This window comes from Dermacentor variabilis, chromosome 1, assembly GCF_050947875.1.
Source record: "Dermacentor variabilis isolate Ectoservices chromosome 1, ASM5094787v1, whole genome shotgun sequence".
In the NCBI taxonomy this organism is placed as follows: domain Eukaryota; kingdom Metazoa; phylum Arthropoda; class Arachnida; order Ixodida; family Ixodidae; genus Dermacentor; species Dermacentor variabilis.
The window spans coordinates 246,810,708-246,824,011 of record NC_134568.1 but is presented as its reverse complement, the minus strand read 5'-3'; the positions used below and the strand labels follow the sequence as shown (position 1 = coordinate 246,824,011).

Here is a 13,304-nt window from a genome sequence, read left to right as displayed (position 1 = left end):
TGTTCAACGTATTCATTTATCTCTATTTGCAGCTTCTAGACAGGATGTGTATGACCTTGGGAGGCAGAGTTTCTGAGCAAATATTCTTTGACAAGATCACGACTGGTGCTCAGGATGACCTAAAGAAAGTCACTCAAAATGCATATGCGCAGGTATGTACTGACAGTGTAGCAGCTGCTTCTGTATATCGCTTTAATAAGGCATTTTCCTTGAAAATTGGGCTTGAATTACAGCACCGCTTCATTGTGACATTACAAATTTTGCAATAGCCTTGCATATTTGAGTCTATAATTTACACGAAAACTCAAAGGAAGTTGCGTGGTTTTGAATATGATGTAGTCCTTCTGTTTTTTTTTTTTTTTTTAAGTAAGCAATTATCCAGGTTTTCAGGGGTGCAGCGGTGGCGTAGAGGTAGAGCATCCGCCCTCGTGCAAGAGGGCTGTGACTTGAATCCTGGTGCCGCACAGTTTTTCACCAAATAAAAAAAAAAAAAATCCGCATGTTGATAACATTGCATAAACAGGACTGGAGTGCGGCCTGATCCCGGTGACCGGAACCGGTAACTCACTCCCTTACCAGGGCAGGATTGGCCACCCTGCTGCAGTACTTGGCCACAACCTCCTATATGAATAACAATCAAACCCCGGCCCTCAGTCCCCAGCAGCTGTGAAGCAACTGACCACAGTGGCGGTCAGACCTGTGACGCAGCAGAGGGTGCTAAGTATCTCTGGGTCTGGACAGGCTGCCATTGGAATCTGAACATGGCAACGTTTAATGCTAGAACATTATCTAGTGAAACGAGTCTAGCAGTGCTATTGGAGGAATTAGCGGGCAGTAAATGGGATATAATAGGGCTCAGTGAGGTTAGGAGGACAAAAGAAGCATATACAGTGCTAAAATGCGGGCACATTCTGCGCTACTGGGGCTTAGCGGAGAGACGAGAACTGGGAGTCAGATTCCTGATTAATAAGGATATAGCTGGTAACATAGAGGAATTCTATAGCATTAACGAGAAGGTGGCAGGTCTTGTTGTGAAACTTAATAAGAAGTACAAACTGAAGGTCGTACAGGTCTACGCCCCTGCATCCAGTCATGATGGTCAGGAAGTCGAAAGCTTCTACGAAGACGTGGAATCGGCGATGAGTAAAGTCAAAACAAAATACACCATACTGATGGGCGACTTCAATGTCAGGGTAGGCAAGAAGCAGGCTGCAGACAAGTCAGTGGGGGAATATGGCATAGGCTCTAGGAATAGCAGGGGAGAGTTATTAGTAGAGTTTGCAGAACAGAATAATATGCGGATAACGAATACTTTCTTCCATAAGTGGGATAGCCGAAAGTGGACGTGGAGGAGCCCGAATGGCGAGACTAGAAATGAAACAGACTTCATACTCTGCGCTAACCCTGGCATCATACATGATGTGGACGTGCTCAGCAAGGTGCGCTGCAGTGACCATGGGATAGTAAGAACTCAAATTAGCCTAGACTTGAGGAGGGAGCGGAGGAAACTGGCACCTAAGAAGCCAATCAATGAGTTAGCAGTAAGAGGGAAAAAGAGGAATTCCGGATCAAGCTACCGAACAAGTATTCGGCTTTAACTCTGGAAGAGGACCTTAGTGTTGGAGCAGTGAACGACAATCTTGTGGGCATCATTAAGGAGTGTGCAATGGAAGTCGGCGGTAACTTTGTTAGACAGGATACCAGTAAGCTATCGCAGGAGATGAAAGATCTGATTAAGAAATGCCAATGTTTGAAAGCCTCTAACCCTACAGCTAGAATAGAACTGGCAGAACTTTCAAAGTTCATCAACAAGTGTAAGACAGCTGACATAAGGAAGTATAATATGGATAGAATTGAACATGCCCTCAGGAACGGAGGAAGCCTAAAAGCAGTGAAGAAGAAACTAGGAATAGGCAAGAATCAGATGTATGCGCTAAGAGACAAAGCCGGCAATATCATTACTAGTATGGATGAGATAGTTCAAGTGGCTGAGGAGTTCTATAGAGATTTATACAGTACCAGTGGCACCCATGACGATAATGGAAGAGGGAATAGTCTAGAGGAATTTGACATCCTACAAGTAACGCTGGAAGAAGTAAAGAAAGCCTTGGGAGGTATGCAAAGGGGGAAGGCAGCTGGGGAGGATCAGGTGACAGCAGATTTGTTGAAGGATGGTGGGCAGATTGTTCTAGAAAAACTGGCCACCCTGTATACGCAATGCCTCATCACCTCGAGCGTACCGGAATCTTGGAAGAACGCCAACGTAATCTTAATCCTTAAGAAAGGGGATGCCAAAGACTTCAAAAATTGTAGACCGATCAGATTACTGTCCGTTGCCTACAAAGTATTTACTAAGGTAATCGCGAATAGAATCAGGAACACACCTTTGGCTTCTGTCAACCAAAGGACCAGGAAGAATTTCGTAAAGGCTACTCAACAATAGACCATATTCACACTATCAATCAGGTGATAGAGAAATGTGCGGAATATAACCAACCCTTATATATAGCTTTCATTGATTACGAGAAAGCGTTTGATTCAGTCGAAACGTCAGCAGTCATGGAGGCATTGCGGAATCAGGGTGTAGACGAGCCGTATGTAAAAATACTTAAAGATATCTATAGCGGCTCCACAGCCACCGTAGTCCTCCATAAAGAAAGCAACAAAATCCCGAATAAAGAAAGGCATCAGGCAGGGAGATATGATCTCTCCAATGCTATTCACAGTGTGTTTACAGGAGGTATTCAGAGACCTGGATTGGGAAGAATTGGCGCTAAGAGTTAATGGAGAATACCTTAGTAACTTGTGATTCACTGATGATATTGCCTTGCTTAGTAACTCAAGGGACCAATTGCAATGCATGCTCACCGACCTGGAGAGGCAAAGCAGAAGAGTGGGTCTAAAGATTAATCCGCAGCAAACTAAAGTAATGTTCAACAGTCTCGAAAGAGAACGGCAGTTTACGATAGGTAGCGAGGCACTGGAAGTGGTAAGGGAACACATCTACTTAGGGCAGGTAGTGACGGCGGATCCGGATCATGAGACGGAAATAATGAAAAGGATAAGAATGGGCTGGGGGTGTGTTTGGCAGGCATTCTCAGATCATGAACAGCAGATTGCCATTATCCCTCAAGAGAAAAGTGTATAATAGCTATGTCTTACCAGTACTCACCTACGGGGCAGAAACCTGGAGGCTTACGAAAAGGGTTCTACTCAAATTGAGGACGACGCAACGAGCTATGGAAAGAAGAATGATAGGTGTAACGTTAAGGGACAAGAAAAGAGCAGATTGGGTGAGGGAACAAACGCGAGTTAATGACATCTTAGTTGAAATCAGGAAAAAGAAATGGGGGGCATGGGCAGGACATGTAATGAGTAGGGAAGATAACCGACCGTCATTAAGGGTTACGGACTGGATTCCAAGAGAAGGGAAGCGTAGCAGGGGGCGGCAGAAAGTTAGGTGGGCGGATGAGGTTAAGAAGTCAGCAGGGACAACATGGCCACAATTAGCACATGACCAGGGTAGTTTGAGAAGTATGGGAAAGGCCTTTGCCCTGCAGTGGGCGTTGCCAGGCTGATGATGATGATGACTTAGGTTTGTCCAGCCATTGCCACTACTTGTGATGTTTGGGGTAGCTGATGCTGAAATTTTAAGGTGCTGCTGCCAGTAATTTTTAGCGTTTCTGTCGATTTCTGGTTTTACCCTCTGCTGTTCTTAAAAGAGACCTATTTGGTATTCTGTTAGGTGCTGTGCATGATCCCATGGGTTTGATCCTTGCCATTAGCTTACAATCTTTCATCATTTCAATTTGCTTCAGTTTATCAGTGTTCTTGAACCTAATTTTCCTTGTCATGTGAAAGACTACAGTGAAAATAACATAACCCAAATATTGTTTTAAAGCTTGATGTATTTCCTGCCCTCAATTAACATATTCACAGTGCACATATTCAGTAGAGTAGCATTTGGTTGACTGGTTGTATAGTCAATCTGGAAGGTTGGCTAATCATTTATTTGTTGAATTCTTTGTCTGTAGGAAACTTAAATTTCTGAATCTTTTTGATGGTACTGCATCACACTTTGCTTCATGATACCTGATAAAATACTTGCCTTCTTTTATGAATTTATTGTATAATTCCCAGTCTTTAGAGCTTGTGTACAATTGCCACAATGACACCAATAATTTTAGTTTTTTGTTTGAATTTAATGCAAAATTTTTAGCTAACAAGTGTGGAAAACCTGTATGAGAAAGGAAAAAAAGAATTTAAGTGTATTTCAGCAAATTTTGTGTCTTGTTTTTGGGTGTCTGGCTGTAGTATTGGGTGTTTGTGTTTTTGGCTGTAGTATTTTTTAAATTTTAAGGTTGGCAAGACTGTGATTAGGTGGAATGGAACATTATGGTTGTATGAAGCAAGTTTAATGTGTTTATAGCTTTATGATAGTTTCTTTTTGTATTAATGTGCCCTAAGGGTGCAAGAGCAGATATTACATGGACATTGTTACCCATGGCTCGGTCCTATGGTAGTGCGCAACCAGCAGCGGCAAAGTTAGGCCAGAGAACTGGTGCTTGTTCACTGGCCACGTATCGGTACTCATCAGTTAAGCTTCCAAAACTACTGCAGTTATAAAGAGGCCATGAAACACTTCTTGAACATAGTAAGAAAATGTTGCTGATCTGTAGAGGCTCTGGTGAGCATGTAAGCCAAATATTATTTTACTGCATACAGCAGGAAATTTACAATCTCGTGAAAAAAACTTGCTTGCTTGCTCTTGGCCTTAGCAATGTCGTCATTGCAAGCAGCGAAGCTCACCAACAACTATTGGCTGATTTTGTGATTGCAAGAATCTCAGTAATACTGTTATTGCTAATTTTGGAGTAAGTAAATGAAAAATATGTCTGTGATCTAAAAAAAAAAAAAAAGGACATCTTTGCACTGCTGGTCTAAACATGACAGTTCTATGTAGCTGTGTGCGTTCCGAGATAGCAGCAGTGTGCTGCATAGTGTGAATGTTGTCGCTGTCATGGGGTGCTGTGCTGTGAGTCCTCTTGCCAGTGAGAAGCTTAAATTTTGGGCGGAGCCTTGCCTTCTTGCCACCTCGCCTGTGTAGCTTCCAGCGCGCTACTGGAGACGAAAGGAGACAGCAAACAGCTCATCGGTGCAATAGCTATGTATAGCTCCGCATATACTTTACGGATTTGAAAAATTATTGCGGCATGAGATTCGTAAGGTGATGATCTTTAACAGTGAAGCCATATTATGATTAGTTAGAAAAGTGTTTTATGGCCCCTTTAAGCCAAAGTGCTGTTCACTTTTTCAAAATATTCCTTCAATGCCTTCTTTTGAAGTAAAGGGATTTTAAAGTTTATTCTTGGCTTTCTCGTCGCACATTTTAGTTATATATCTTGCCCCATGTTTCACTGGGCCACTAAAATAAACATATGTTTGGAAGATTGCCCAGTAGGGAAAGGGTTAAAGGGGTTGAGACATCAAATTTTGAGGCTATAAAAAGTCTGTTGTAGGCTGCTTTCGTATGCGAGGACGCCCACAACGAGGTGTTGGATGGTGCAAACATTTCAAAATAATTTTGATTGAGCTCCAAAAAGTCATTAAAAGCTGCTTCTCATGTTCAAGACCCATCGCTAGCGCGGCAGTTATGACATCGCAGTGGAGGAACGAAAATATTGACGTCATAGCACAGTAGCACAAAAACATGCCGTATGATGAGTAGCGATGAAATGCCGATTACGGAGCCTGCTGAGCCGAGCGACCGAGCATAGCCTCCACTATGACCGAGCTACAGGCATATAGAAATCCTTTCTTAATGCAAAGAACGGTTAAGGCGTGCAGACATGGACACAAGAGGAGAGTGGACAACAAGTGGGCAACACGAACACCTCACGGCGGCCCTTGAACGGCAAACTGCGTGCGGTGAGTTGCCGTGCTGGTAATGTGGACGGGCCTACTTCGAGTTTAATACTAGCCGGCCGGCTCCGAAAGGGACCAGGATATGCGGCGTTCGTGTTGTCCACTTCTCTCCTCTTGTGTCCGTGTCTGAACGCCTTGCCCCTTCTTTGCATTATGAATCCTTACCAACTAGCTAAGCTTCCTGTCATTCTAAAAATCCTTTCTCTATGCTACAGGCTTCTAGAACATTGTAACCGGGCTAACCCTGGCACTTAAGCCCTGGCTAACCCCTGGCTAACTGAGACATGCACAACGCTGTCGCGGAGAGCAGTTGACGTAGCATCTGCCAGTTGCATAGTTCAGCAGCTCGGAGCGGTCTCTCGTTCGCTTGGTGTTTCTCAACATGTAAAGGCCCGTCCACGTTATCGACATGGAAACTCGCCGCACGCCGTTGAGCATTGACATTGAGCACTAGGATGAAAATGTGGTACACAGCCTAAGTTGGGATGCCCTTTGGCTTGTTCAGGAGCTGTGCAATTGGCTAAGGTTCATAAATCACAACAAGAGTGAGGGTGGCCGCTGCCATTCTTGTTTACAAAAACAGCAAAGTGCCAGAAGCTATTGCAGCGCCGAAACCGTGTATCTGCCATCTTGTTTGTCAATCGACCATTTTAAGGGGACACTAAAGGCAAATATTAAGTTAAGCTAAAGTGATGGATTAGTGCTCGAGAATCTCTAAGGCGTTAATATTATTGCGAACAGAGCCTTAACAATAGAGAAATTGAGGTAAATGCGGGACATGATTAGAGACTCCCCCGGGACAATCAAGCATTTGCCCGATGACGAAAGCACTCCTCAGTTAAATTCTGTCACTAGTACTCCTTGCACAAAACATCCTTGTATTGTAAGACGAAATAAAATGCTAAATGTCCAGTTCTATTTCATTTTTAGACAAAAGAACTAATTGAAATTACCCTTGACAACAATGCGGGCGTTCGAACGGTTTCATTTTCTCTCGACTCAGCGCTGCCTGCGTTTTTGCATTTCAGTAGTTATCGTATAGTGCTGCACTGGTTTTGCTGGCTCGCGAAACTCGCACAAACTGCACGTAGCAGAGAATCAAACTACCGCGTGATACCGCGGGTTGTGCGAACGGTCTACGTCACTTGGCCAAAAAGCAGCTGCAGCGGTGAATCCGCCACTCTGTCTTTATCTGTCTTGGCTCGGTACAGCCGTCTATCAGGCACTGCAGCAAAGGGTGGTGATGGCGTATGCAACGTCACCGCTCCCCGGTTGAGTGGCGGGACATTTGAATTTTGAAAAAGGTATTCGGGCCCTTCAGATGCAACTCTCGTAAACTAAGTCTTTTCTTGGCATGAAACAAATGTTGCGAGGTTTCTGGAATGGTATTTAAACAGTCCATGTCGACTTAGTGTTAGCCTTTAGTGTCCCTTTTTATTGCATGGCCATAGGTGTTCTCTGGCATTGCCACTCCTAGTTTATTTCGTAGGAAATAAACTAGGAGGGAGCACTATGTCAAGCAGCCAGCTTTAGCAAGCCAACCCTCTGTGAAACTATTCCCTTTGCTTTTCCCCTTGAAATGTCGATCCAGCATGTGACCTCCGAGACGAAGCATATTGGCCGACAATGTTTGGTTCACGGTAGTTTTTAATCGATGCGTACTTCTGCTGCTCTGCCGTGGCTCTTCTGCAGAGTGGAGCACTAAAACCTACTGCATGCCCTGACGTGTTGATCACATGTTGGGCTGACTCATTTGGCTTCTGTCGGGTTGTGCAATGCTCCCTCCTAATTCTTTCGTTCCTCCGTGGTTGAAGTTGACCGGTGGTGGGCAGTGAAAACGAGGAAGTCAATGTCCCACCAAGGTGGACTTGTTTATAGTACTAAATTGTGGTCGCTGCATGAGCTGCCACTCCTTTTCCTGTGATTGAGAACTGAAGGTGATCATCCAAAAATATGTCTCCTGATTCAAGCATACTGGTTTCAGTACGGCCGAGTAGGCCTGAAATGAGGATTTGGCAACGCCAGATGGAGATTTGCCTCAAGGTGCCCATATTCTTGGTCACTTCAGAAAAATCGATCACTTTAGAAAAATTTTGAGAAAGTGATTGTATCTCCAGTAGTAATCGAGAATACTGCCCCGTGAAAGTGCTACCATCAGTGATTGGCACATGGGATGTACTTTGTGCTGTCAGCAATGAGGCTCTCAATAGCCTCAAGCAAGCTTACCAAACTAAGCTAACAGAATTTTAAGTCAGTTTTCATATTTCAGCACATTCCCTGTCTGCTCTGTCTCATTTCGCAGCATCAAAATTCTCAGGAAAGTTAATTTTTTCGCTGTTGATTTTTTCTGTTTTCTATATCGATTTTCTTATTGCGAGTTTTAGCTTTGCTACATTTATGGACAGTCGAAATTCTTGTTCTCATGGCAGCCCACATAATTCTATTAATTCGATCATGACAGCGCTGGCGAAATGGGTTGGATTATCTGGCAAGTCGAGGCAGAAAAAACACCAAAATACACTAGTGATTCAGTTAGCAGCATTTACACTGATTCTAACACATCTCCGAATTGAATGCACACCCATCTTTTATGGGTTCAAAGTAGAAGACTAACATAGAAGTGACATTGAAGCTCCTAAACAAAGCTGAAATCTAACGTGCACCTGATTTTTTTAGCAAGAAATGTGTAGTTGCCTCCAATTCTGGCAACAAGAAAAAGATTAAACCACCAAGCTTATCCTTCACAGAGAGAAAAGTTATTTATTTAATGTACATTGTCATCACTCTCAGACAGCACTTTATCGCTTTCTTTGAAGAGCCCCAACATGTCTTCCTTCGTACGGTCCATAGCACGTTTGATATTCTGCATATATGCTATACTACACTACAATTGCAAACAATATGATGGCCCATGCCTAGATTAACCACTTTGTTAGTTTGTCCTGTGACGCCCATAATTCTCTAACTCGAAGAAACGTGATGCGACTTGTTGCCACTAGCTTAAAGGGCCCCTCACCAGGCCTTATAGCAAATTTTGGTTATGCACTGGAAGTTGTTATGTGCCCTCTAGGAAGCGTTCTGCCGCAAAAATTTTTCGAGTCTGTTCATTAATAGCCGAGATAGAAACATTTCAGTGCTGCAAACCCATGATTTCAGCAGGCGGGCTCCACTGCCAAGCAACACGCTCTCTCCACTCGCCCCATCTAGCCTTAGCAAGCGAAATTCCTTCCCCCTGCGTTCTCCCATACTGGACCTCGAGGATTGCGTGACACATACATCACAGGCTGCACCTTCCTTTTTTTTTTTTTTTTGCTCCTCGTTTCTTTTTCTTTTTTTTTTCCGGCGCTACGCATTTCCGTCGACGGCGTCGTGCGCGAGCTGTTATCTCATTCACGCTGTGCACAAGCAAGCATGACTAGCGGTATAATTCAGTCCTGCACAAATACTGAGGCAGAACAAGCGGATCGCAGAGCGTGATCATGCACTGGAACACGGTAGGAAATGACATAGTTTCGGTACCTGCGCACGTGACCGCACGACCGTGAGAACAAACAGACGAAGCGGAAGTACATCTTATTTTTTATTTATTTATTTATTTGTTTCCACAAGCAAGGAGGTACATGGTTGTGGCGGAAAAAACAAGGGGAAAAAAAGCTGCGGAGAAGCAGCTTGACTGGCCCCAGGTTCCCCAGGTTCTCTCTTGCTTTGGTGCGAGGTAAAAGAAAAAACACGCAGACATTCTGTTTGTGCATTTCATTATTTCTCTAAACTTCAATTTGTCAATTCAAGCAACAGATCGCACAGATAACAGATGTCTCGAGTAATTCTTTAAGTCACGTGTCACCACGAGCGACGTTGCACTGCGGACATGATTACGTCACCGTCCGGCTTGGAGCGCGGCGGCCGCGAGTGAAAAGGGAAACGGCGTTCGGATTGAAATTTCAGATCTTTCCGCAGTGCGTAGCAATGTAATACTTCGCAGACACAATTGTTATCGTGCAATGTATGCTCTGTGCTTGTCAGCTCAAAATGGTCAGACCTGGTGAGGGGCCTTTTAACGTGTAAAATAATTGTAGTTCAATTGTGTTTTCGTAATAAGACTGAAAGCGTCGCATCCTCATTGTCGTGCCATACGAGATTTTTCTGTCGCTATCCATTGTTGCCATCTTGTGATGACAATGGCGAGTTAGTCAAGTCAGCAGATTATCGCGGTGACTTGACTGACTTACAATAGGCTGTTGTGAATACGGTTTTGGTTTCGTATCGAATTGCTTTGCCCAAGCAGTTTCCAGAGGAATTCCTTTGGAAAAGAAAGGGCATACATTAGAATTGGGTAAATACTGTAATAATTTATTGTGAGCAACTGTTTTTGCTTAAAAATCCTCCTGTGCCAGGTCAAAAATAGGCATTTTCAACTGGAGATGGCGTGTGCTCAATGCAATCACTGTACCTTAAGCACTACCCAGATGGACGCTGCTGCTATGGAAGTCACCACTGCTGTCACTATAAGGGTCTGGCCGCGTGCATGATGAACAGCCAAGTTCGGATTATCTGGTAAAGACTAACTTCAGAATCGAAATAATGAACGTTTGGTCTCCTAGAAATGTATGGGCAACAGCCAGGACCTTCAGTTGGGATTGAATTAACCCTAAAATCTAATTAACTGAAGTCTACTGTACCAGCCTGTATGCTTTATTTTTAGGTTTACTTATTCAACTTCATTGCATTTCATTTTGCTGTGCTATCGTGTTTATTGAGTCCTATTCCTTGTGATGAATTCTTATGACATCTTGTTTTGTTATGCTGCCTCATTCATTGAGTCCTATTCATTGTGATGAATTTTTTTTTTTGCAGGTGGTACAATTTGGAATGAATGAAAAAGTGGGCAACCTGAGCTTTGACATGCCTCAACCTGGTGACATGGTGCTGGACAAGCCATACAGTGAAGAAACAGCACAGATGATTGACTCTGAGGTGCGCAAGATGGTGCAGAAGGCCTATGACCGCACTATGGCATTGCTGCTGGAGCATAAAGCAGACATCGAGAAGGTAGGCCTTCATCCTTGAGAGTTGAGAACCTCAGGCAGCTCTGTTGATGTTTGGCTTGGCTTCTTAAGTATGGAGTACCACATTTGTTTGATTATAAGGCGGTCATGATTAAAAGATGAGGGTGCCTGTTGGGGGACTCCAAAATAAGAACTTAAGTATGCACACTAATATAAGGTGATATAAAGGAGCCGATGGATTATTCACACTTCGTGGGGATTGCCTGAAATACTTAATTACTAACACAAGCAAAATGCAAAATGGCCACCATGAAATAGGAGGGTAGGGAGCTTTAACATGTGGAGGCGTGGAGAGGGTTGGGTTCCCTACTAGAAGATGAAGAAACTGGATTGGCGAGAACTTCCGCTTCAGGTGCGGCTTTATGGCAGTGTGCGCCGCCATGCCATGAAGCCACACCTCAAGGAAAAATTTGCATAACTCATACTCTGTCTTTAAGGTTACATTTTTTCTAATTCTTGCTGCAGGTTATATATTCAAAAATATGTTACTGTCTCACCTGCCAAATTGTTACAATTTGTGATGCCATTTAAAATCCGGATTGCTGGAAATGTGGCGCTGCTGCCGCCGTATTACCGTAGTTACATGATTGTAAGTCTACCTCTTTTTTTTTTTTAATTTGAAAATCTGAAGTGGGGGGGTTGACTTACAATTGAAAATTATTTTTCGGAGATAGTGCCTATTGGACGGCAATACATTTTGTATATCTCATAATTTTTGTTACATTTCTTTCTTAGTAATACAAGCGTGTCTTCACAAGCTTTGTTGAATTTTATTCCAGAATCTTCATTCTGGCATTACAGTCGGTGACCAATAATCCAGAGCTCACAGGGAACGTAAATGAGTCCTAACTATTGAATGTCCAAAATAATGAATGTATCCAAAAAATATAATTTCATTTACATTTTAAGGCTCCTGCGCAAGGAAGAAGTGGTCGATTCATTGCTGCACGTACTTTTGCTTACGTGCAACCAAGTTCACCTGTATTTCTGCCAATTTGGTGTTGTCTCTGAATGCCGATGCAAGGACTGCAAAGGCTCCAGTCAGATCTGAATATGAAGGCTCCGGAACACATGGCACGTCACTATTGTCCCCGTTAAAGTCGCAGTTTGACGGTGGGAGAACTCGCTCAATTGTTTCGTCATCGTTCAGTTCGGCACATGATGAAACCACGCTGTCGACGTCTGCAATGTCTTCAAATCTAACGGTGGCAGGAATCAGCACACTGCAGCCTAGCAGGTCATCAATGATGTCCGCATTTGAGCTCGTTGGGGTAGGTGGCAGTTCAGGCTCTTCAGTTGCGGAGCTGAGCTTGTTCAGACTGTGAGGGCACCATTGGGGCCATTTGGCGTGGACTGTCGATAACTTCACGAGAAAGACTTCTTGGAGGCACTAGAATGCTGTCTGAAACGCATACTAAACAAACAAGCACAGATTGGCGGAATGCTGTCCTGAAAGCAAATTCAACAAACAAGAGCCGGCCATGTGCGGTGGTGCCGGAATGCGTAATGTGATGATCACGATTTTGATGCAACCTCATAATTCAGGCAAAGCCTCCAAGATGGGCATTGGCAGTTAAACCTCTGAGGCACAGTGCTGTGACCAAGGCAAGGCTTCAGGGATTACCATTTAGCGTGTAACAGAGTTTCATATTACTATAACTAGAGGGAAATCTGGTGCTGCGATCATTCAAGCATCATGGGGATGATGGGAAGTACAGGCTACGGATTGGTATTTTGTTGACTGGCGAACTAGTCTGCAGGTATTTTTTGGCAGTTTTAGTTTCGCTCCAAGCGCAGTTGCTATAACCCGCAGTAGGACAGTACGACGCAATCTGCCTTTGTTCTGTTGCTCGAAGTGGCGACAGCACTCTGGGCCAGCGGCTGGGCCGATGTTTGTGTTGTGGTGTAGTGTCGAAGCTATGGCGAGAAAGCGGCAGCATCGTTAACGTTGAAAGAACGTGTTTTGACCATTTTGGCCTTGGTTTGCTGTGTTAGGTTGGCACTGTAGCGTTACATACTTTATGAAACTTCAGAAGAGCAAAAGGAAGGCACTACTGATACAAGACACAGACAGTTGTACCTCCAGGGGCTTGACAATCAGATTTTATTGAGGGCTTCATTACTCATTGCTCGTTTATGCGCTCATTGAAATGTCTGTTTTAGGACTTTGAAACACGAACTTACTTGTGGTAGGAAAGGTTGCTGCTTCGTGGCTGTAGTCTAGTGTCGCAAAATGGGTAAGTGCAAAGACACGCCGTAACACTTTGGAAGCGGTACATCAACATAAAATTAAGCATACTCATAGGAGGCCTC

General features: G+C 43.8%; 1 protein-coding gene across 2 annotated transcripts in view; it reads left to right on the top strand.

Annotated features, from left to right (window-relative positions):
- Positions 1 to 13,304, top strand: part of Afg3l2 (AFG3 like matrix AAA peptidase subunit 2) — a 132,709-nt gene that overhangs the window by 108,101 nt on the left and 11,304 nt on the right. For both annotated transcript variants that reach the window (XM_075672729.1, XM_075672720.1), the window contains exons 15-16: positions 33 to 152; positions 10,780 to 10,974. In XM_075672729.1, the coding sequence (XP_075528844.1) occupies positions 33 to 152; positions 10,780 to 10,974 (315 nt within the window). The remainder of the gene's footprint in view (positions 1 to 32; positions 153 to 10,779; positions 10,975 to 13,304) is intronic.